A 24,576-nucleotide genomic window follows, 5' to 3' on the forward strand; every position below is an offset into this window, starting at 1 on the left:
GCCTCGATATTGGTGGAAGTTGTTTTTTTTTTCCACAGCTGCCTATGTTTAATAGATTCCGACACTGATGCCTAGCTTAAGTATTCTCGGCTTTTTGGATTACACTCCCCTTTTTAAAACATGGCATTTTGTTGGCATTTTGTTGCAGAACCTATCACAATACATTAGCTAAACGTTATGAGCTAAATTATTCATTCCGCTACTACTCTTTGCTGCTACTCCTGCTTGAAATCTACCTGCAATATAAACAAGCGAGTCAGACATATATAAGCCTACCAAACACCCATATTCATACATCCTCAAACTCAGAACAAATCTAATGGGAAGTGCCCTATGTAGTCAGTGGAGAATGATGCAATAGGAAGGTGGATTTTACACTCAAAGACATTATCCTCCCATGAGAGAGAAAACTGAAGGGTAACTCACTTGAGCATGTTAGTTTGATTGACATGTAGTCTCTGCCACAGTCCTTCTTGTAGTGACAGCGCAGCCAGTTCAGGAGGCAGAGTCCGTTGCCACACTGTAGTTCTTCTTTTTTACAGGGCAGAATGCTTTGTTCATCTGAAAGGAAGAGAAACAATGGATGACTTTGTTACTGAAGTAGGAAATGCTTGCTGCACAATGCCACAGATCTTCTGAAACTCTGTCTTCCTCTTAGCTGTCTTTAAAAGCTCTCTGAGTGAAAACAGATTTGTCTGTTCTTTGTCAGATAGCATAAGACAGCCTCCGACTCAGACAAAAGCTTGGTATATAGTTAATCATTTATACAGTGCTGTAGATCTATGTAGCACTGCACACAGGGAAAATGTGCAAAATACATTAGATGGTAAAATTTTCAAGAGTATAGGCATTAAGCCAATTCTGAAAATGGGATGGGTGTTCAAAAAATTACCTGCAGTATCTGTTCCAGTCCGTATAAAAAAGGATGACAGAAAAGAGGATACACTTAAAACTATCTTAACTTCCACTGAGAGAGCTGTGGAAGGGAACTTATCATAACTCATTTCCAGTTGAAGAGAGTGAGGATGGGGACTGAATCTCACTGTGTGGGCTGAACACCCTAAACATCAGAAAAATGTGCATTTGGATAAATGCTAAGAGCGTCATTTGGCTTCAGAGCTTGTTAGGACAGAGCAGGATCTGACTTACAATGATCAAATGCAAGGCTGAGATGTTTTTCCGCTACCATATGTGTAATGGGGGAGAATGAAGAAGAATCCATTCACTCCGCCCCAGGACCATCTCTGATCCCTGAGGAGGAAGATAGTAGCTAACCATCCCACCTCTGCATATGTAGGGGAAAGGTTAAATAGTTATCCCATGACACAACTTTTGATCTTGGCGAACTCCTCATCACACCATCTCAGTGGGGGGGCCAAGAATAACTTTGGGCATGTCTACCCAAACATGATTCTGGTATGCATTAACAGGAGTGTGAGCAAGACACAAGAAGTCATTCTTCCGCTCTACTCTGTGCTGATTAGGCCTCAATTGGAATATTGTGTCCAGTTCTGGGCACCACATCTCAAGAAAGATGTGGACAAATTGGAGAAGAGCAACAAAAATGATTAAAGATCTAGAGAACATGAGTTATGAGGGAAGACTGAAAGAACTGGTCTTGCTTAGTTTGGAAAAGAGAAGATTGAGAGAGGACGATAGCAGTTCTTGAGTATCTAAAAAGGTGTCGAGGAGGGAGAAAAATTGTTCTCCTATCTAAAGATAGGACAAGAAGCAATGGGCTTAAACTGCAGCAAGGGAGATTTAGGTTGGACAGTAGGAAAAACTTCCTAACTGTCAAGGTGGTTAAATACTGGAATAAATTGCCGGGGGGAAGGGAGGTTGTAGAATCTCCCTCTCTGGAGATATTTAAGAGCAGGTTAGATAGACGTCTAGACGGTGCTTGGTCCTGCTGTGAGGGCAGGGGACTGGACTTGATGACCTCTCAAGGTCCCTTCCAGGTCTAGTATTCTATGGGTACGTCTAGACTACATGCCTCTGTCGCCAGAGGCATGCAGATTAGGCTACCAGACATAGGAAAATGAAACAGAGATTTAAATAATCGCCGCTTCATTTAAATTTACATGGCTGCCGCGCTGAGCCGACAAACAGCTGATCAGCTGTTTGTCGGCTCAGCGCGATAGTCTGGACGCGCGGGTGTCGACATCAAAGGTATTTGTTGACCACCCAGGTATGCCTCCTGGGATGAGGTTTACCTGGGTGGTCGACAAATACCTTTGATGTCGACACCCGCGCATCCAGACTATCGCGCTGAGCCGACAAACAGCTGATCAGCTGTTTGTCGGCTCAGCGCGGCAGCCATGTAAATTTAAATGAAGCGGCGATTATTTAAATCTCTGTTTCATTTTCCTATGTCTGGTAGCCTAATCTACATGCCTCTGTCGCCAGAGGCATGTAGTCTAGACGTACCCTAAGATTCCGCACTACAAATGGCACAGCAGCTATAGTGTAGACTCTTTCTACAGCAATGAAAGGATTTTTTTTTTGGTTGATGTAGTTGGTCTACCCTTTGAGAGGTGCTAGCTAGGACAAGGGAAGAATGCTTCTTTTGACCTAGCTGCATCTATAGTGGGAGTTAGGTTGATGTATTTGTTCCACAGTATGCAACACTTTTCACAGTCTTGTGTGAAGCAGCTAGGTTGCCCTTTGGTTGTAGATATGGACAAGGTCTTTGTTTCCTGTCACTATGAAGAAGCAGGAGTTGGGTTAATAACAGACCCCTAACAATTCTGAACCATTTGTGTGGACTTGAGATGAAGAAATGGGGTAAAAGTTTGGGTTAGCATCTATTGTTCCTGAAGATGGTCATACATCCCTAGTCTGAATATTGAGCTGTATAACTACAGCTGAATGACTACTGCAGAAGCAACAAATGCATGTTTATCCCCTCAGAGTGGGTTTTTTTTTAACTGGATTCTCACAAACAAGCTTTCGAATAGACACTAGCTCACACCACTGTTTGGGGGGCAGGTGCTCTTCCTATTCCTTTTTGTGTGCACAATCAATGTTTGTACCCAGGTTCAAGTTATTTTCCTGTTCCTGAAATGTTACACATTCAGAACCAATACTAAGTGATGTAGATAACTAGTCACACCCTGCTAATGGTGCTGAAGAGAATGTTTTGAGTTTATAATCTATCCAGATTCTTGGTTCAAAACTGGTGGAGCACAAATAGATTCACAGAAATCAGGACAAGTTTCCACGCAATTCAGGAACAGAGAAAAGAGTGATATTTGTCAGGATTGTGTATAATTTGATCAGCTGTACTACTGAAGCGGGACTTATTTTCATTGACTAGCAGGAGAATTTCTGAAGAGTGTAAGTAATACTCACACTTTGGCAAAAACACTGGGAAAAGAGGTACCTAATTTACCACTTAACTGCTATCCATGATATCTCACTGCTAAAAGTATTAAATATTAGGATTCTGATGTTTAGTAATGAAGAGCAGTAGGAATTAAAAAAAAACAAAAAACCCCACAGCATTTACTTCTAATGCCTATCCTGTACCCAAACGCTTAATTCAAGTCACTTTATAACACTAGCTTTAACAACATGCCAAATAAGTCAGGCTTCGATTTGAAAAATATCAGATCCTAGAAGCAGAAGAACAGGGAACCAGTGTGCTTACTGGCATCCAGCCAAACAAAGGCACTCGACAAAATAAGGCTTTTGTTTGCTCTCCAATATTCTTAATTCAGATCCTTTGTATCAGCTTTCATAGCAGGAAAACCATGCAGTTGAGTAATTGTTCATGATTTCCAATTCTCCACACAGCTGCTCCAGTGGAAAGTGTCAGAATCCACAAATGCATTTATAAATAGCACCGGCATTGAAAGCACCCTTTTACTGTATGCATTAGACCATACACGGGTAACCTGGCAGCAATCTACAAGGCAATAATCAGATAACTTTTTGTACTTCTAGCACATCTTGGAACCTGAATAGCTACAGTACTCATGGCAGGTGCTCGAAACATGAACTGTGGAAACAAGGGCATTTCCCAAATAGAAGAGAAATCACTGCAATCTAAAGACTTTTTTTTAAAAGAACTTTTTTGCAGGAGATGAAATACAGTGAAAGCTTTATCTGGCACTCATAGGTTAATTGTACGTACTGGATAACAAACCTCATTGCTCTGCCCCCACTTCCTGCTGGTAAATCTGGCTCCCGGCAGCTCAAGGCAGGTTGAAGGGGAAGGAGGCACCTTCTGATGTCAGCCAGCAGTGCTAGGTGTCAGAAGCCCTGCAATGGCAGGCTGGAGAAGCGGGATTCAGGCATGCATGCCTGAAGACCCTGCGGTATTGTGAGAAACGGGGCAATGCTGGTCAACAGAGTGCTGGATAATAGCTTTCACTCTACTTAAGTGCTGGCAGTCTACTGTAACTTCCAGAAGTCATTTTAGCTAGGGTAGAAGAGGGATCAGGGCCACCAACTTCATACAGATGTAAGTTCAGAAAAACTTATCGGCTTTCATAGTAGGAAAACAATGCAGTTGAGTAATTGTTCATGATTTTCAATTCTCCACACAGATGCTCCAGTAGAAAGTGTCAGAACCCACAAGTGTATTTATAAATAGCACTGATTCTGAACAGGGGAAATGATAATGATTTACTTTTTTTGTTTTTTGTTTTTTAATGTTAAAATAGCATACCCCACACACTTACTTATTCTCACTGTGTAAGTCCATTGGCTCCTCATTTATTTCAGGCTTTAATTTTTAGATGTCCTAATTTTTAAGCATGCTACACTTGCCCCTCTCACTGGTCCCCTTCCAGTTATTCAGCACTAAGTTCCTTTCCATAACTCCATACAGTTTTACAGCCGTTGATGCAAAGGCATTGGCCTCAGCTGTTCCATAATTAGGAACTGTGATCTTGCCTTGCCACACTACAAGAATGCTCTGTTTCATTGCAAATGCCATCTGAAAAAAAATCCACTGTATTGGTAAGGAAGAAAAGTTGTAAATGTCATTCTCTCTCAGGTATTAGTTGTTTGGAATACAGTTTGTATGAAAGATGCTATAAAAACTGCCCTGTAGTATAACTGGGAAGAGAGCACTTATGGTTGAGAGCTATAAGGCATAGCAAACATGAGCAAAAAGAAGTTTCCTTACCCTGAGAAGCAGTGGAGGCTGATGACACCTTAGCCCTGGTCTGCAATAGGGAGTTATTTTGAAATAACAAGCTTAGTGTCCACACTACCAAGACTAGTGTCTCAGAATAACGGGCTGGTTATTTCGAAATAACTCTTGTTTTCCACGAGGAATAGCGCTTATTTTGAAATAGGCATAGTGTGGACATTCCTCTGCTGCCATTTCAAAACTACTACTTCCCAGAGTCATTCAAGTAGTTAGAGCCCAGGAAGCACTGGGGACTAAGTTAAGATAGTCCGTCCACATTAAGGGAGCCTGCCTCAGACTAGTTTCGAGGCTTCCCTGTAGTGTGGACACGCTAATTTGAAATGGTTATTTTGAGAGGAGTTGTTTTGAAATTTCCTAGTGTATAAGAATATTAAGAGATAGGTATGGGTAGTCGATTAACTGTGTAGTCAATACAAGTTGTCCTCCTACATTTAAACTGAAGAGACGCAGTGGGGGTAGGTCCTGGACCAGAGTGAGCCAGAACAGAGACAGGACCACTCCGGCTTTGCATTTTAAATGTAGTAAGAGCTGGGCAGCTCATACTACATTTAAAATGCAGAGCTGTAGTGGTCTGACTGGCACAAGCTGGGACTGAGGCAGGTTTGTTCAGTCCTGGCTTCCACCGGGTCCAGCAGCCCCTGTCTGTGGCCATCCCTGGCTGTTGCAAACAGAGGCTGCTCTGGCAGCAGCCCCTGTCCGCGGTGGCCCGGGCTGGCCGTGAACAGCAGCAGCCCCTGTCCATGGTGGCTGGCAGCAGCAGTAAGCCTTGCTCATAGGGGGGAGGAGAAACTCACTGCTGAGACCCCCTGTGTACAATCCATCTACATAGTATCCAAACAGTAGAGGCAGCCTACATACTCAAAGGGCCTCTTCTGTTGCAATATATCATAAGAATGGCCGTACTGGGTCAGACCAAAGGTTCATCTAGCCCAGTAGCCTGTCTGCCAACAGTAGCCAGAGCCAGGTGCCACAGAGGGGGTGGACCAAAGACAATGATCAAGTGATTTGTCTCCTGCCATCTCTCTCCAGCCTCTGACAGACAGAGGCCAAGGACACCATTTCTATCCCCTGGCTAATAGCCTTTTATGGACCTAACCTCCATGAATGTATCCAGCTTCTCTTTAAACTCTGTTATAGTCCTTCACAGCTGCCTCTGGAAAGGAGTTCCACAGGTTGACTATATGCTGTGTGAAGAAAAACATTCTTTTATTAGTTTTAAACCTGCTACCCATTAATTTCATTTGGGGTCCTCTAGTTCTTCTATTATGGGAACTAATAAATATGCGTCTTCTTTATTCACTCTCTCCACACCACTCATGATTTTATATACCTCTATCATAGTCCCCCCTCAGTCTCCTCTTTTCTAAGCTGAAAAGTCCCAGTCGCTTTAACCTCTTTTCGTACGGGACCCGTTCCAAACCCCTAATCATTTTAGTTGCCCTTTTCTGAGCCCTTTCCAAGGCCAAAATATATATATATATATATATATTTTTTTAAGGTAAGACGACCACGTCTGTACACAGTATTCAAGATGTGGGCGTACCGTAGTTTTATACAGGGGCAGTAAGATATTCTGTGTCTTATTTTCTATCCCTTTCTTAATAATTCCTAACATCCTATTTGCCTTGTTGACCGCCGCTGCACAGTGTGTGGAAGTTTTCAGAGAACTACCCACAATAACTCCAAGATCTCTCTCCTGATTTGTTGTGGCCAAATTAGCCCCCATCATATTGCATGTATAGTTGGGGTTATTGTTTTCCAATGTGCATTACTTTACGCTTATCCACATTAAACTTCATTTGCCATTTTGTTAACCAATCACTCAGTTTGGTGAGATCTTTTTGAAGTTCTTCAGTTTGCTTCTGTCTTGACTATCTTAAACAGTTTAGTATCATCTGCAAACTTTACCACCTCACTGCTTACCCCTTTCTCCAGATCATTTATGAATAAGTTCAACAGGATTGGTCCCAGGACTGACCCTTGGGGGACACCACTAGTTACCCCTCTCCATTCTGAAAATTTACCATTTATTCCTAACCTTCGTTTCCTGTCTTTTAACCAGTTCTCAATCCATGAAAGGACCTTCCCTCTTATCCCATGACAATGTAATTTACACAAGAGGATTTTATCCTTTTTATCCTTTTACGTGTAATTTCACCTTTTGGGGACAAGGTGAAGGCACTGTTTGAGGATAAAATATGGGCAAAGGGTTAAATTCTGTTCTCATTTATGCTGGGAGAACTCAGCTGAAGAGTTATGCCAGCAATCCGGTGACAGTTGGGCATCGAAGGGTAATTGTTTCAAAATTATTTATAAGCATATAAATTATGAGCATACAATGGCTCAATCTTGTTGGTTCTTAGAGATGTTGAGTTTTCATTGTAATTAGGGATGGGGGGGGAGTTTAAAAAGTTCATTGGTTAAACAACTTAAAATTTTCGTTAAACACCTGGGCCAACTCTGACCAGTAAGGTTTGGGGTCAGCCAGGGCCAGAGATCAACCTGCCTGCAATGTGTGGCTGGGGTTGGGACACCACAATGCCACTCTGGGACCGGGCTGGGGCTGGTATGTCACAGACCACTCCTACATGGAGCTCTACGCTGAATAAGTGCAACAGGCAGGGTCCTGCCAGTCGACACACTTATGGCCCTGCCTACCACTCCCATAGTAGGCTGGACTTAGCCAGAGCTGCTCCAGCCTGCCGCAGTTGGCTGTGAAATGAGTTACTAGATAAGCATTTTAGTAAGCCTAATGCTTACCGGGTAACCAGTTAAATGGTTAACCTTTTACATCCTTAATTTTTTTCCCCATGCACTTAATATCATGTGTCTCCTGAAGTCACAAGGCTCTTAATTTTAAAATACAGAACTTTAAACGCAGGGTAAGATGAAATCACGCCACTAGAATTGTTGGACTGATCTGATTTCTCTTTCATGACATCTGGCAAACAGAACCATTTATGTTCCTAGGTATGGTAGTCCCCTCCTGTTTCCTAGCCTCTTTTTTTGTACATTTATATTAATCTTTCTCTTAGCTACCTGGAGCCAGCACTGGAGCAGAGATTTCAGGTGGGCATCATCTTACATAACCTAGTCATTTCTTAGTGTTTTAAAATGTAATCTCAAATCTGCAATGAATGAAATGCTGTGACCTGTGTTAAATGGGGGGTCAGACTAGATCGTATCTGTCCTTAAGTCTATTTAAATAGGGAATATATTAAATGGCATCATAAAAGGGGTGGTAAATACCATGAGAATAGATGCACTGAATATCTTTGTGCTCAGTGCAAATGCAAATAATGGATTTTATTTCTCCTCCTCCCATCCCATTTACTGGCTTCCCTCTGAAAAGGAATCAGCATGGCATGGTTTCCATACTACCTACTTACCAAGTATTAGTGATCTTGATTAATGTATTGCTGAGTCTGAGAGAGTCAACATTTGTGTAGATACAGGATGAGCACAGCATGTATACTTAAAACACTCTGAGCATGGAAACACCACATTTTAATATGCTAAGCAAATGGATTCTAATTCCCAAAGGTATTTTTCTTTCTGAAACAAAGGCTGTAAGCAGGCGTAATAAAAATGTGCAATTGTCAGTACGTAGTACTCTGGAGAGATGCAATCCTTCTTGACAATGACTTCACTAGTCTTATGACAGGTTTTACTCAGATTCTCTCTCACAATTTTATTACAGTGGTGGCAGACTCAAACAATGCAAATTCATGCAGTGCTTGGAGTATTGGATTAGTAAAAGATCTCAACAATGAACTAATTAGATTCCTATCCATTTAAAATACTGGACCAGGACCTCTGCTAGTGTAAATCAGTGTAGCATCAGTACTCCCACTTTACACTAGTTGAGGATTCAGCCTCCTATACACTAAGGAAATCACAGGATGTCTTAGTCATTAAACAACATAGATGATTTAACACTGATTTTGATATATTGGGGTTCAAGCACTGTATTTGTTTTGACAAGGAGTGTGTTTTGGTTGTGTTTATTGGATAGCTAGTGAATCTGATCCAAACAGAAGATCAATGTGACTGACTTGGTACATGACCTCGTGTTTTGTGAGCAACAGACGGCTTTCCAAGTTGATGTACCAAGATAGAAACCGGCATAAATTAAGCAAATTTTCATGTTGTATGATCAGAGAACTGCTTTTTAGCATAGGTGGCAGGGTGCTGGAGAACAAGCTTGGCAAGTCTCAGACCAGCTCCTAGCCTAGGACCTTACATAGGCTTGTAGTCTAGACGTACCATTTCTCGACAGATCATCTAGACAGCAGCAACACTTTCGAAAAAGCAATCTGCTTTTTAGAAAGAGCACCCAGGAAATCTGAACACTCTCTTTTGGAAAAAGCCCTGTATGCGTTCAAGAATGCCTTTTTTTTGGAAGAGCTCTTTTGGGGGGGGAAGCTGTTTTTCCTTGTAAAATGAGGCTTACCGCTGTCGCAAAAAAACCCGCGTTCTTTCAATTTAATTTCGAAAACACGACGGCGGTCTAGATACAGGTGAAGCTTTTTCAAAAAAACTGTGCAGTCTAGACATAGCCATAGTGAACCTGCGACCTTGTAGCTCTAGAAGTATAACAGAAATCGGTAGACCATCTCCCCTGGGATGTAAATTCCAACACCAGGAGATTGGGGATGAACAATCAGCAGAAAAGCTGAAGTATTTCATGGTACAGACCTCTTTGGAAAATGTCAATTTGGAAACTACTGTATTGAAATATGTCCAGATTGAAATTATATATTAACTAAAAATTAATATATAATGGCAACTAAATACTCCATTTTGAAACTTTCCATAGAAAAAATAGCAAAATTGACATTCCTTTGAATACTTGGGCTACAATTCTCCGATGCAGACACTGTAGAAAGCTTGGCCCCTGATACTATGGGAGTTGTTGATAGGAGTTATGCTATAATGTATCTACTGGTCCCTTCCCCACCCTCCTAGTCTGAGAGCTCTGTACTGGACATAACTCCGTCCCTTTAATTTACACAACCTATCTATATTTGGCCTATAAAATCTTTTAGCCTTGGGTTCCTTGTGCAAATTCATCCCTGACTGATACTGGATGAGTTACCATCTGATTTGGTTATTGGTAGGGCTACCAAGTGACTTCAAAAAAAATTCTGGACACCAGCCGGGAGGGGAGCAGGGCTGGCTGGGAGGAGAAGAGGGGCGGGGGGAACTGGCCGGCTGGAAGCAGGGCTGGTTGAGCAGGGGGAGAGAATTGGCCAGCAGGGAGCGGGACTGACCCGGGCGCACCCAGATCCTGGGGCGCTGCCCATCCTGCGTACGGTCCCGGCGAAGCAAGAGCAAGTCCGTCCCCAGGGATTTCCTCCTGCCCTGGCCCCAGCTCTTCCCCCCCCCCCCCCACCCCCCGGCGTAGTTGCATACTGCTTGGCTGGTAGACACACTCATGCAGCATGAGTACATCTACCAGCCAGGCAGTTTGCAACTACCTACTGATGCTCCTAATAATAATAAACTTACCTAATTAGAAAATATCTGACATTTTATGTCCGGTATTTTCTTAATTTGTTTCCCAGACAGAGCCCTCAAGTAACTGACTGTCTGGTTTAAAACTGGACACCTGGCAACCCTAGTTGGTGTGTGTGTGTGTGTGTGTGGGGGGGGGGGGGTGTGACTCTGGACTTTCATACCTCTGTTTGAAACTCAGAAGTTGGTTGACATGAAAAATTCATTATGACATCAGATATTATCCAATTAGTCATTTCAAAAAAAGATTTTATGGTAATCACTGTAGAACACGGTCTTTCAGCTTTTGAGTCAACTTCATATATCTGGCATCTATCAACTATATCCCAGTTGTCAATCTGATGCATTCAAACACTTAGTGAAAACTGAAAGTTGTTCCAGTCCTGGGAAGTTTCCCATTTAACCTTTAACTTACCAGCAAGATCAATCAGCCAAGTCTGAAAATGTGCTGATTACTCACCAGCAGAAACTACAGTTGGTTTTCTACATAATCCCCAGGATATCCATCGTGTTCCTTTAAACTATCTCATTTAAAATCATAGCCTTGAATTTCACCTGTGTTGTGGCATTGTAGCCTGCTAGAGCCTCACTAGAACAGAGGGACTCCTCTAGAGATGCAGAGATATTGTAAGAACTCTTGTGGATGAAGAAAATGGATAGTGGTTGAGGTTTACCTGCACAGATACCAAGCCCCTTTCTGCTGTTGGTAGCTACTGACATTTAGCGCAACCTCTCACTGGAGTGACCGTCCCAGCACAAAACTATCCTAGCATTGACCATGTAGCTTAATGTCACTTTTTTACACCTCACTCCTCAGTTGCATTATGTAATCTTTGGCTGAAACAGAAGATCAAAGCTTGATCTATATGGAAATCCAAACCAGATTTCTTTACACCTATCTGTCTGTGTGGGCAGAAAAACCTCAGACCTGTGCTTTAGGGAAGTTCCATTTGTAAGACAGGCTACCCTCAGTGATGGCAGATGACAAAGCAAGGAGAATAGGTCTTGAGTTGCAGTGGGGGAGGTATAGGTTTAATTAGGAAAAACTATTTCACTAGGAGGGTGGTTAAGCACTGGAATGACTTGCCTAGAGAGGTGGTGGAATCTCCATCCTTAGATTTTTAAGGCCAGGCTTGATAAAGCCCTGGATGGGATGATTTAACTGGGGTTGGTCTTGCTTTGAGAAAAGGGTCAGAGTAGATGACCCTCCTGGGACCTATTCCAACCCTAATCTTCTATGATTATATGACCTGACCTGACTTAACACTGCATGATTCCATTTTTTTTGTATCCGTATAAACTAGGGATGCGACGGAATAGTTGACTATCTGATAAGCAAATGCTTATTGGCAAGACTTGCCAGCTGGGCGGTTCTGCGCTCTGCACATATCGCTCCGCACTGGCTCTTCTGGGGTGTAATCTACTCGCCACAGGTGAGTAGATTAGATTACGCTATTTGTCGAGCCCTGCTTATTGGACAGTCAACATGCTAGTTGACTAGTTCCCTTCCCCTTCCTCCCCCCGCGCCTCCTTACTGCCTCTTATCAGAAAGAGGTAGCAGGCAGGGGGAAGTTGAGGGGGCGCTTCAAAGCGGCAGCGCCGCATGGAGCCCTGGGGAATGACCCCAGGCTCCATGCAGCACTACCGCTTTGAAATGGAGCATGGGGCCAGCTGGGGACTGCTTGAGTCCCCGCTTGCTCCAGCTCCGCACAGTGCTTTCACCTTTGAAGTGTAACAACAGACCTGGGGCTGTTGCTACACTTCAAAGGCGGAGGCACCTTTGGATGGATGAAAAATTCCACTGACTATTCGAAGAGCTGATTTAATCTAAATTTAACAGCCCTAGTATAAACCATTGAATTCAACAGAAACTCACTGGTACAGTAGAGTAATGCATCACTGAATCTCATCTCTAACATGGATCGCAACTTCACAATGGGACTCTTTCTGTCTACAAACTTCTGAAACAGAACTCCTCCAGATCTAAAGATGCTGCAAACAAAGGGGAAGTTCAGATTTGGATTTGCATTTGCATTTTTTAGCTGGACAATGGGAGCTGTATCAGGAGCCCATAACACAAAGTCTTCACTCCGATATTTCAACTAAGAATCGTTTGCCTTTAAAAAATTTCTAGTTTCTTCTGTAACTGCTCAAACTCAATTTCCATTAAATTGTCTTGTAAAATATAAAGTTTGCCAGGAGGAAAATGAGGCTGTGATAGAAAAGAACAGGACAAAAACATACTGATGTTCTGCTCTTTCTACATACTGAAGGCTTCCAATCAGAGCATGACGTTAGCAATGCGCCACGCAGCTTGTGTTCTGGCACACAATGGAATAAATGTATTGTAACTGCTGTGTCAGCCTTATTGACCATCTTGGTTTCCTTTTCAAAGGAACATTTGATTTCATACACTTGTTTCATTTAAGAAGCTAGATTGTTAGTAGAGTTTAACATAATTTTCAAAATGATGAAGGCTAAAACAGCAGGGAATTCATGCCAAACAAGTTGCTGGTTTTCGTTTAAGAAGGAAACTGAATTTTCTCCATTACTATGCACTGCCGGCACTGTATTCTAGACCGAGAATAGGTCATTTTGGATGCGTCTTGGGACAAATCTATTACTAATCACTGCATCTGGTGATAGATGCTATGGTGATGGATACTCCAGTGATACCTGTGATAGACTGATGGCATTAATTTGTCATGCATGGATTTTACTGCTTACTTACACTGCATGGGTTCAGTGTTCAGCTGAAGAACAGCCCATGCCAGCACAACAAGCCTGACCATGCTGCTCACAGAAAGAGGGATAAGGGCAGGGTATGGCGAAGAAGGCATTCTGTGTTGATGCTCTGGGATCCATGGGGTTGGGTTTGTAAATCCAAAGTCTTGACTTTTCTTTTTAAATGAATATTTCCCTCTTCTTGGGGTGTCTAATTGCTGTATAAACTGAGTCAGACAACTGGGGCATGACCCTACTAGGGGGACAGAATGCTTCGACTGCTACTGCAATCCAAACAGTAAATTTGTGAAGGAGTAACTTGACCATAAATACCAAACTGTATTTAAGTCTAAAGGTAAAGACTGAAGGACCTGACAATTGCCATTTAGTGTCCAATCTTAAAGCACTCCTAGCTAAAAACATCTTTGAGCTTTGCTTCAGGATTGCTACAAATTCCCTTACCCTCTGAATCCTGCTCCTCTGCTTCCTCGTCTTTTACTATGGCGGACTTTCCCCGCATTCCACCCTCCGTTTTCATAGCTCTGTTCTCAGCTCATCTGCTGCTGCTCATCATCACGGATTTGCTTTTTCTGAATCTTCTGTGCCATTCTCATTCTTTCAAGTCACTCCTGACCACTCTCTGAGCTTGGTATTTCTCTCATTCCAGTCCCTCGCCTACAGCACTTTGAGGCCTGGTCTACACTAGACGACGCAGTTTGGATTGAGGTACGCCATACAAATATGCACTATTCATAGCTGGATTTGGCTTTCCTTAAGCCGAGCTGCCGCAACATCTACACTGTAAGAGGCCAATGGGAGCACGTTCTCCCATCAGCTTCCTGGACTCCTCACAGAATGAGAAGTACAGGATGCCAGCCGGGACTGCCCTCTGCATTCAATTTGGGGGTCTACACCAGGCTCACTAAATTGCACACTAGAAAACTGACCTTTGTTTTGGTTTTCATCAAGAAGGATGGTAACAGGATGTCTAACTTAGTGAATGCTAGTGGAAATGGATAGGTTAAGAAAAAAATTAAAAAAGAACAAGCTAAAAATTACTTAGGAAAGTTAGGTGTCTGTAAGTCATCAGGGCCTGATGAAATGCATCGTAGAATCCTCAAGGAGCTGATAGAGGAGGTATCTGAACCTTTAGCTATCCTCTTTGAAAAGTCATGGAAGTCGGGAGAGATTCCAGAAGACTGAGAGAGGGCAAATACAGTGCCCATCTATAAAAAGGGAAATAAGAACAACACAGGAAACTATAAGCCAGTCAGTTTAACTTCTATGCCAGCGAAGATAATGGTGCAATTAATTCAGGAATTCATCTGCAAACATCTGGAAGAAAATAAGGTGATAGGTAATAGCCATCTTTGTTTGGTTTGGCATGATTTTTTTCTTTACAATTTGATAGCTTTCTTTGATAGGATATCAACCCTCGTGGATAAGGGAGAAGCGACAGGTGGTATATGTAGATTTAGTAAGACACTTGACAAGATCTTGCATGACCACCTTATCAATAAACTAGGGAAATACAACCCATAAGATGGGTGCATAACTGGCTGGATAACCTTTTTCAGAGTAGTTATTAATGGTTCACAGTCCTTCTGGAAGGACATAAAAGTGGCATTCTGCAGGAGTCTGTTTTGGGACCGGTTCTGTTTAATGTCTTCATCCATGATTTAGATACAGGCATAGAAAGTATGCTTATCTAGCTTGCAGATGACCCCAAGCTGGGAGGGGTTGTAAGTGCTCTGTATGATAGGGTCAAAATTCAAAATGATCTGGACAAAATAGAGAAATGGTCTGAGGTAAACAGCATGACATTTAATAAGGACAAATGTGAAATACTCCAGTTAGGAAGGAACAATCAGTTTCACACCTACAGAATGGGGAGTGATTATATAGGAAGGAGTCCTGCAGAAAGGGATCTAAGAGTCATAATGGACCACAAGCTAAATGTGAGTCAACAGCGTGATGCTGTTGCAAAAAAAGCAAAAGTGATTCTGGGATGCATTAACTGGAGTGTTGTGAGCAAGACACGAGAAGTAATTCTGCTCTACTAGGCACTGATTAGGCCCCAATTGGAGTACGGTGTCTAGTTCTGGGCACCACATTTTAACATGTGGAGAAATTGGAGAAGGTCCAGAGAAGAGCAACAAAAATGATTAAATATCTAGAGATGAGAGAAGACTGAAAGAATTGGGCTTGTTTAATTTAGGAAAGAGAAGTTTGAGAGGGGACATTATAGCAGTTTTCAAGTGTTACAAGGAGGAGGGAGAGAAACTGTTCTCCTTGGTCTCTGAGGATAAGACAAGAAGCAATGGGCTTAAGTTGCAACAAGGGAGGTTTAGTTTAGACATTAGGAACAAATTGCCTAGGTAGGTCGTGGAATCTCCATCAGTGGAGAAGTTTAAGAGCAGGTGGGATAGACCTCTATCAGGGTTGATCTAGGCAGTTTGTTCCTGCCACGAGGGCAGGAGACTGGCCTCAATGACCTTTCAAGGTCCCTTCCAGTTCTTGGATTCTATGATTTTCTTTGTAGTTCAGACATTTAGGGCATATCTATTATACTCCTCTACTTGCTCCCAGGGTCCCAGTCTGTCTTAAAAGCCCAGAAGATTCTTTGAGGGCTAAATCTGACCCACAATCTTCATATCCTACCAGAACTCCTGAAGAATTTCCTGTATTGAAATTGAATACAGGAATTACCCCCACAGCAGATGCCATTAGGAAGTCAGTATTGGCCACTACTCCTTGCATCGACCATGAGCAGATAATGGAGGAAAACTGATTTCCCTAGGTTTTATCCTGATTCCATGCATCTTTGTGTTACGTGCTGGAAATAATACTAAACTCTGGTAATAACATAGAACCTTCTCCCTCCTTCTTCCCCTCCCTTAAGCTATGCAGGCCAGCATCTCTGACACAAACTGTTAAGTGGGTGGGCTGGAAATGCATTTTCAGTTCCCAAGCAGTCCTTTCTGTCAGGATTTTAAACAATCAGCCTCCAAACCTGCACGGTCGGGGGAAATCTGCATTTCTGTACAGACTCTTCTGTGCCTGGGGCTTTCTGACCCCTGCAAAGAAGAATAACATCTTGTTCTTATAACACAGGCAATCCAGACTGAAATATAGGATAGAAACAGTCAAAAGATATTATAGGAAAACTGCTAAGAACCTGAAGGCAGGATGACTAGTGTAGATTGGGAAACTGTGTGAGGACAACAGCTGGCAAAAGGAATTCTGATTCCAGACCTCATTAACCCAATAGTGGCTGAAATGAAAATGATGGCTGGGCAAATGAATGGCATATAGAGGGAAGGGATCGCTAACTTGTCAGTAATGGGCAAAATACATTGTTCTGCCATTTACAACATGGGACTGGATGACATGCCGTCTTGGATGCAACCATTCTGTGAAAACACTGAAGCCTCAGGGATTTAGCAGATAATAACATGAGCACCATAACAATAACTATTGGTACTCTGCTGCCCAGATGTCCCTTTATAATCATGCATTTTGTACAAGTCCTTCTGGGTTGTCTAGGACTGGGACAGATTAGCAGTTAACTGCATGTACCCTCTTACTGCTTGACTCCTCTACTGATACTGCCAGAAAATACGTCCATCAGTAACTACACTAGGAACTGGACTAGACCACCAACTCATCTTACTTATAAGACACTCACCAACCATTCTATTACAAGACAGGCTGTCTCCTGTATTCACTGGATCTGAATCAGTGACTTAGATGTGAAAGCATCCTATCCCATTATTAACCGGAGTGCTCCAGACCCTCCCCATAGCCACTGCAATGCTATTTAGAGAGGAGAACATACTTTACTATTAAGGAATAAGCAGTCAGTCAGGGATTATCTTGTCTTGGGAGAGTTTGTCTCGGAAGTACTTGGAGAGTTCTGGTAAACTAGTCTTCTGATTACTTAATCTTAGTAATATGAGTAAAAATTGCATAATTCCAGATTTTTACCAGTGAAGTGAAAAAAGTTTGTCCCACAGAACTAGACAAACAGAAATCTTTCAAAAACACAAGGTCCTGAATACAGAACAAAACAATAGCCAATTTCCCCTCTTCCTGAGAAACTGCTATGGACGACTGGTCACTGCAGCCTTTCAAACCAGAAAAGCAGTTGCTGGAAGAGCCTAAGTAGTGTACAGTACCTAGTGGACCCACAAAACCACTGATCCACATGCCCCCCACACAGGTATAACCCCTCATTCTTCCTTGAGCTGGGACAAAGGAAGGCCTTGTGTGCCCTGGAACCTCGAGCTCTACTGCACCCAGTGACTATAGTCCACGTTTGTCAGGCTCTTTGATTCCTGGGGAAGGATATTGTACCAATTTTGCTATGGCTGGGGGCCCACAGAAGCTGGAAGGATGGGAAGAAGCAGGATTTGTCCTCCGAAGCTGAGCCTGCAGTTGTGGCTGCAGTGTGAGTATTGGTTGTTCATGAGTTAATGTTGATTCAACCTTCATGCCCTTCATGGGGTCGCAGAGCACAGCTGGCAGCCCTGTAGTCAATGACAACACAGCCTGAAGCCAGCTGTGCTGCTGCTCTGTGTATGTGGAGCACTGAGGCGATGGTCTCCTGAAGGTCTATTCAAGGATTAGGGGCAGGATGTTCTGCAGACTATTCTCATAGCTATTTTTTTTCCTATGGCCTAGCCCTTTGCTGGCTTCGTCGTCCTGCAGCATGGGAGACAAAGCCACAGAATTTCTGAATGTCTCTTTTGTGGTTTTGAAGCTAATTCTTTTAATTAAGGACAAGCTTTCAAAAGCTGCAAAGTTCAAGATGAGGCAATCAATCTTTTTTTAAATTAGGCCTGCCTGCTTATCTTCTGCATGCCTTTATCCTGATGAACACAAATGAAACCTGTCACTTTGGCCTTTTGACTTGCATCCACAAGCTGAACTGCATTAGCAAACTAGGTGCACAACTGTACATGTATCTTTGCCTCCTTTTACATTATTTCTTCAGCAGGGTTCATTGGGAAGTGAAGGCAGTGATTTGAGGGGGAAAAATTAGCTTGGAAGACAGTTTCCTGCTTGCTTAGTTACATGAACAACTTTGGTCCATATTCACCAAACTATCACAAGCATGGGCCTGAGGACCATGATTGCAGACTGAACTTAAACTATTTAAAGTTATTTGTAGAGCTGGTTTGGAATCCTCCCATCCCCCTCATTTTCATCCAACTTTTTAGAATGTTTTGCGTTTAAACTCCTCTCCCCCTCCCCCCTCCCATAACCTTTCTGGTTTTATGATGGCAAACTTTTTTTTTAATTTGAAAACTTTAAACTATGGGCAGAAAGCAAACACTGGAAAAATCTTTCATTTTGAAGAAAAAAAGGTTTTAGACTTCTTTTGATTGGATTTCTACCAGCCCTGTTCATGTGCAATTCAAGTCAAATATTTCATGCAGTTGTACCACTGAACGAGAATCTATTCTCTGAGCTTTTGACCACCATGCTAATTGTTTTTCTGGGGGTGAAGTAACTGGCTCTCCAGGATACGAGAACTTTCCCAATTAAAGTTTTTTGGCTTTGATAAATCAACATTTTTATCACATGTACACAATTTTCATCTTTTTCCTATGTTGTGAGGTGGCAGTCTTCACTCACTACTCCTGCCAAGCAGGTGGGTAGGAGTGACACCCCATGGAGAGGCATCAACTGGCCATAGGCTGAGTTTGTGGTTTGGCCATCTTCTAATTACATAACAAAACAGGAACAAAATATTGTTATGATTCTCATTACAACCATTATAATTAAAAACAAATTACTGAGACGTGTTTGGCTGAGCTTTGCTTTGTGCGTGATCCTTTGTGCAAAAGTTGGGAGGGGAAACAAAATGGGCTTGACAGAATAGTACAAAGGCTGTTCTAAAAGTCCACTTCAACTCCTCTGAAGTGGGTTTTACACATGAAAGCTCATGTTAGTCTCTCTAAGGTGCAACAGAACTGCTTGTTTCTAAAAAGTATGGGGACTCCAGTTGCCCCTTTGAACTAGGACTCTTCTGCTGGCCTCAGACAGCGGTTGGCTTATGTGAGGGATTTGACAGCGGAATGGGGAAGAAGCCTGCATTATTGCTATCCGTGCTGTACTTGCTATTTTGGATATACAGAGGATTTGACGCTGAAGGGCTGCTGGTCTAGCAACTTTCACAAGCATGGAATTCTATTCAAAAGCTATTCTTAAATTTCTTTACTGGGACTAACTCCCAGTACCGCTAGAAAATGGCACATTGTACATATGTGGTTTAGCTCAAGGATGAATTTCAACAGGATTACAGCATGGGCTTCTGTGATTTGCAAGGTCACAAATTTTAATTACTTCTATACCGCTGTAACACTTTTTGCTGTAATTTTAGAATCAAGGCCTATGAGCATACAGGAATCTAATGCAGAACAATTCCAGAAAATACATACATCTTCTAGAGGGATGGAGATGATGTTTGGAGGGAACAGGGTGGAGAAAATGAAGGAATCTTGCTGGGGGAAGGAGTAGGAAAAAAGTCTGAGGGATGAAGAATCCACTTTGAAGGGGAGAACACAAAGGAATGTGGGGATGAGAAATTGATAGATATTCTGTGCATTATGACCGGGACCCCCAAAGGTCTAACAGACATGGATCATATATGTAGATTAGTGCTATGTACTTGAACTGTGAATCTCTTGAACAATTAGCTGAATGCTAAGATTATTTACAAAATAACTAAACAGTATTTATTCAAACACAGAAGCAAGTACATATTATAGCTAGTTTGTTATGGCCACAAGTTTCCCATGATGGTTTTTTTTTATCCTCAGTCTTGTTTTCTTAAACAGTCATTTAGTAGCTTTAATAAGGTGAGTTTTTTTTTTTTTTTTTTTTTTTTACAGTTGTCCATTTCTTTTGGAAGGCAACTGTTGGAAGCACCCATCCCCATTTAAAAAAAAAAAAAAATCTGGTTGTTTTGGATGATGGTGGTTGACCATATAATCAGCAATTTTCAGTCAATACCTGTTGGTTTTTGAATTTTCTTTAGCGCCCTAGCCTAGTATGTTTTCTCTAGATTTTACTAGATATGGCAAATCAGCTTTTATGGCTCTCATTCTGTTCTGTTGCAGCAGGGCCCAATAAAAAAAATTACCAAAAATAATTCTTACTACTGCTATTTGTAGTCCCACTGAGCACACTATTCATATTGTGGAGTGCACAGTGTTTTCAGACCCGAAATGTGGAGTAGCTGCAATTCTCTGGAGTTTCTCTCTATTTACATCTATATAATTGAGAGCAGAGTTTGCACCCTTACTCATTCTTTCTCTCTCTCTCTCTCTCCTCGGGGCGGGGAAGGCTCATAGATGTCCTACCAGTTTAGCTAGCCTTCAAGTTTCTTTAACTTTATTAAGCAAAGAAAAGTAGAGTCTTAGTCAAGCATCCTGGACTCCTCTATCCAGCTGGATTCCCACTGATGGCTACACTAGATTTAGGGCCTTAAAGTTTTTATTAAGATTTTTCAGCCAACGAGTAAAAAAAAATTTAACATCCTGAACTCTGATTAATTTCAACTGAGTCATTCTGTAGCCACTTTTTTTCATTCCGTAACTGTAAAAAATGTATGGAATTTCTGAAAGCCTGGGCAGCTTAATGTCAACCTACCTAGATTACAAATCAGTAATTTGCAGGAAAGAGCTTATATTTGGATTTGGTTGAGGATGTTAAATATCTGGAAAGAAGGCAAATATATCTAAAGAAAATTTGAGATTTTAAAAGTAACAATTGTAATTGCCTTACACTAGGGCAAATCTCTTAGACTTCAATGAGAGTTTTGCCCAAGTAAGGATTGCAGGATTTGACCTTAAATAAAGGGACCTTTAAATAATGGCACAGTTCTGATAACACAATTGTTTTCTTAGTAGGAATCTATTTGCTCTTTACTGGACTGATCTCTTATCTGCTGAAAGACGTTAAATATAATATTTGTACAACCGTACATGACTGCAAGGCATGCCTTGAAAGCAGTTTTGAAAAAAAATTACTTACAGAGATTGGAATAATTGCTGCCTATTCCAATGTGGATGGAGGTTCCAGAGATGAGAGGAAGATGTAAGAAAAGAACTAAGGAGGGAAATGGGAAAAAAAGTCCTTAATAGCAGTTTTGTTTTGGAGCCAGATGTCATTTGATGACACATGTTGTTGCTAAAGTGCACCCACTCTTTCAGTGACAGAGCTGTATATATCAAATTATGAATCCACAACAGATGCAGTTTGAATGTGTAAATAACATGAGGAGTTGCTTCAAATTTCCTAGGACTCAGTCTATTTTAGGAAGTGCTATTATACAAGACTTCAGTGCCTCAAGGATTCTAAAAAGCCATGTTTAAACAACAATGTCATGTAAATAGGCTAATTATTACTGTTAAGCATTACATCAATTACAGAAATGGGCACCTATCCTGGCAAGGCAAAATAATGTTTTCCTAACTTAAGTACATCTTAAACTCTGAGACATGCTCTAGTGGGAATATTTCCCCAATCTTCTAAATGTTAAACTTGCACTTTAAAGACTTGGCTTTAAATAACATAAGTGTACATTTTATATGGAAAAACAATCTCCACAAATCAAGTAGCCTAAATCATAAGACACTGAAGTATTTAGAGGGTTAGATATTAAACATAAATTACTGGATTTCTAAGACGCACCTACTGCTCTTTACTACAGTGCTAAATTTATAAAACCAGCTGAGGGGGTTAGTATGTATATAGTTGTAGTCTTGCCCACTTATCAGATAAACTGAGAAACAGCAGAATCTGCATTGCCCTGTACAGGTGCTGAACCAAATGCAGCAGCAACCCTCTTTAATAGGTGTAGGGTGTCTTTTGTTTTTGGGGTTTTTTTTGGAGGGGTAGGTAACAGATCTCAAAGTTCTCCCCATCAAACCTCTGTCTTGTTGCCATTCTGCTTCTCATAGGAGCTGGAACTAGGGGTGCAGGGCCGTGCTGCAGCACCCCTACTGGAAGTGTTACGTACAGGGTTAATAGTTGGGCTCAACAGCTCTCAGCACCCCCCACGACAAAAACTGTTTCTGTGCCCCTGCTTCGCATGGTGCCCTGCCAAGGAGCAGCAGGAGCCTTACCCTGCGGTGGCCTCCCCCCCGGCGCTTATTCCGCTTGCCCCAAACACGCCCCCGCCTTCCCTAACCCTTACACAAGCGCTGTGGGGCTGGAGCCGTCTGGGGGCTCTCACCTGGGCCGAGGCGGTGCCACGCTGGCCCCTAGGCGCCAGGCTGTCACCGGCAGGGCGGTGACTCCCCTGTCCCCGCAGAGCTGGGGCGAGGAGCAGCCCCAGGGCACACGCCTCCCCTCCCCGCTTACCGGAGCACACACAGGCAGCCGCGCTCTCCATGCGCCGCGGCGGCAGCTGGCGGGGCTCCCAGGCGGCTCATGGGCGGCGGGGGAAGAGGCGAGCGCGGCTCCTAGGCGCTGACGTTCCCCGCCGCCTTCTCCGCTCGGGCGGGCCGGAGCAGCAGCAGCACCGGGCGGGACCAGGCGCCCATGGAGTCCGGGGGGGGGACGGGACTGACCTCAGCCCGGCAGGGGCCAGCAGGCGGCGGGTCCCTCCCAATGGCCGGGGGCCATCGCTGTCATCCCGCGTGCGGGGGCAGGGGGCGGCGCCAGGCAGCGGGGAGCCGCGGTGCTGCCGAGCGGCCAGCGCAGCTCTCCGCAGTGCCCGGGCAGCCGCCGCTGCGGAGGGTGGGCGTGGAGCGGGGCCGCCCCGCGCTCTTCCTCGCCGAAGGTCGCACGGGACCGCGGCGGGCAGCAGAGCGAAGATCTGCTGGACCGGTCCGGGCGCTGGCTTTGGGCTGCCCGCCCTCCAGCTGATCCTCCGCGGTGCGGGGCGCCGCTGGGAGTTTGGTCCCGGGCTTTTGGGGTCAGAATCGCCTCCTCCCGGCACCAGTGCTTATTTTTTGCCTCTTCCTCTTTTCTTCTCCCCTCCCACCCCCATGAGGATGAAACTGACCTTTGGGCTAGGGCAGGGATCACCAACCAGTAGACTGGGATCTACCAGTAGATCTTGGAGCATCTGACAGGTGATCCTGACTGGTTTGGCTGGGAGGCTATCGCCCTGTGGCACTTCAGCTGCCCTCCTACCCCTGCCCTGCTGCCCCTGCCCAGAGCCTCAGAGCTGCCCTTGGGAGCTTCCTCCTTGCTGTGCAGAGTGGGGAGACAGGCAGGGGGGCACTGATGTCTCTCTGTCCCCCTCTCCTGTACCCCATCTTCACAGAGTGAGGAGGGCGGGGCCTCAGCAAAGGGGTGGAGCAGGGGTATTTGGGTTTGAGGTAGATCCTGGATTGACTTAAATTCAAAAACAGATCTTGTGCTTAAAAAGGTTGGAGACAACTGGGTTAGGGGTTACTTTGAGAACATCATTGGTCTCCATTTTTCCCTCCAGCTCTCTCTGCCACTTTTGGGCCAGGAGGAGAGGATTCGCAAACCAGAGCTTTTGAAATAATTGCTCAGATCGTATGCTGAACACACAGCTTGTGGCACTTGTGGCCGAGAGAGGTGAAGGCTAACAATATAGCTGGGTTCAAAAAAGAACTAGGCACATTCATGAAGGATAGGTTCATTAACAGCAGTTAGCCAAGAACAGTGAGGGGCAACCTAGGCTAGCGAGTTGGCCACTGACCCGCTCCATCTCAGTTGGATTGCAAGAGTGTCATAACCAAGACAGTCTCCTGGGATAGGGTTGTTCTGTTAACTGTGCTTGTGTACCTAGAATTTGCCAGAGGTGGGGTGGGGTGCCAGTTGAACTTGGATCAGATGCAGAGGGAGCTCTCACAGTCCATGTCGTGTGCAGTCAGTGCACATCACTTCACGTGCTCTTGCTTCACGCGTGTTTCATCTTGGTAACATGGTAGGAAAAAACTATGCAGACAGAAACCCGCAGAATTTGGCAACCCTGCACATAGGCAACAGTAAACAAAATGTCTTGGCCACACACAGAACTCCACTGGGTCACGTGGCCTGCAGGTCATAGGTTGCCCACCACTGGCCAAGATAGTTGGGCATGCAACCCAATGTTCCAGATGTCTTTAAACTCCAACTGCTATATAACCATTCAGGATTCTAGTTGTTAATAACATAAGGATGGCCATACTGGTCCCAACTTT

At 43.5% G+C, this 24,576-nt stretch overlaps 1 protein-coding gene across 2 annotated transcripts in view; it reads right to left on the reverse strand.

Annotated features, from left to right (window-relative positions):
- The window catches only part of BEAN1 (brain expressed associated with NEDD4 1), a 124,107-nt gene extending 100,950 nt beyond the window's left edge, over positions 1 to 23,157 (reverse strand). Inside the window, exons 1-3 of one of the 2 annotated variants that reach the window (XM_006130539.5) lie at positions 22,778 to 23,157; positions 21,446 to 21,520; positions 427 to 561 (exon numbers count right to left, since the gene is read on the reverse strand). In XM_006130539.5, coding sequence (XP_006130601.2) covers positions 427 to 561; positions 21,446 to 21,520; positions 22,778 to 22,808 — 241 coding nt within the window. In that variant the 5' untranslated portion in view covers positions 22,809 to 23,157. The remainder of the gene's footprint in view (positions 1 to 426; positions 562 to 21,445; positions 21,521 to 22,777) is intronic. The other variant, XM_006130540.5, reaches the window with a different exon arrangement.
- Between the last annotated feature and the right edge of the window lie 1,419 nt (positions 23,158 to 24,576).

The sequence above is a fragment of the Pelodiscus sinensis genome, chromosome 12 (assembly GCF_052426305.1).
Source record: "Pelodiscus sinensis isolate ZL-2025 chromosome 12, ASM5242630v1, whole genome shotgun sequence".
Taxonomy (NCBI): Eukaryota; Metazoa; Chordata; order Testudines; family Trionychidae; genus Pelodiscus; species Pelodiscus sinensis.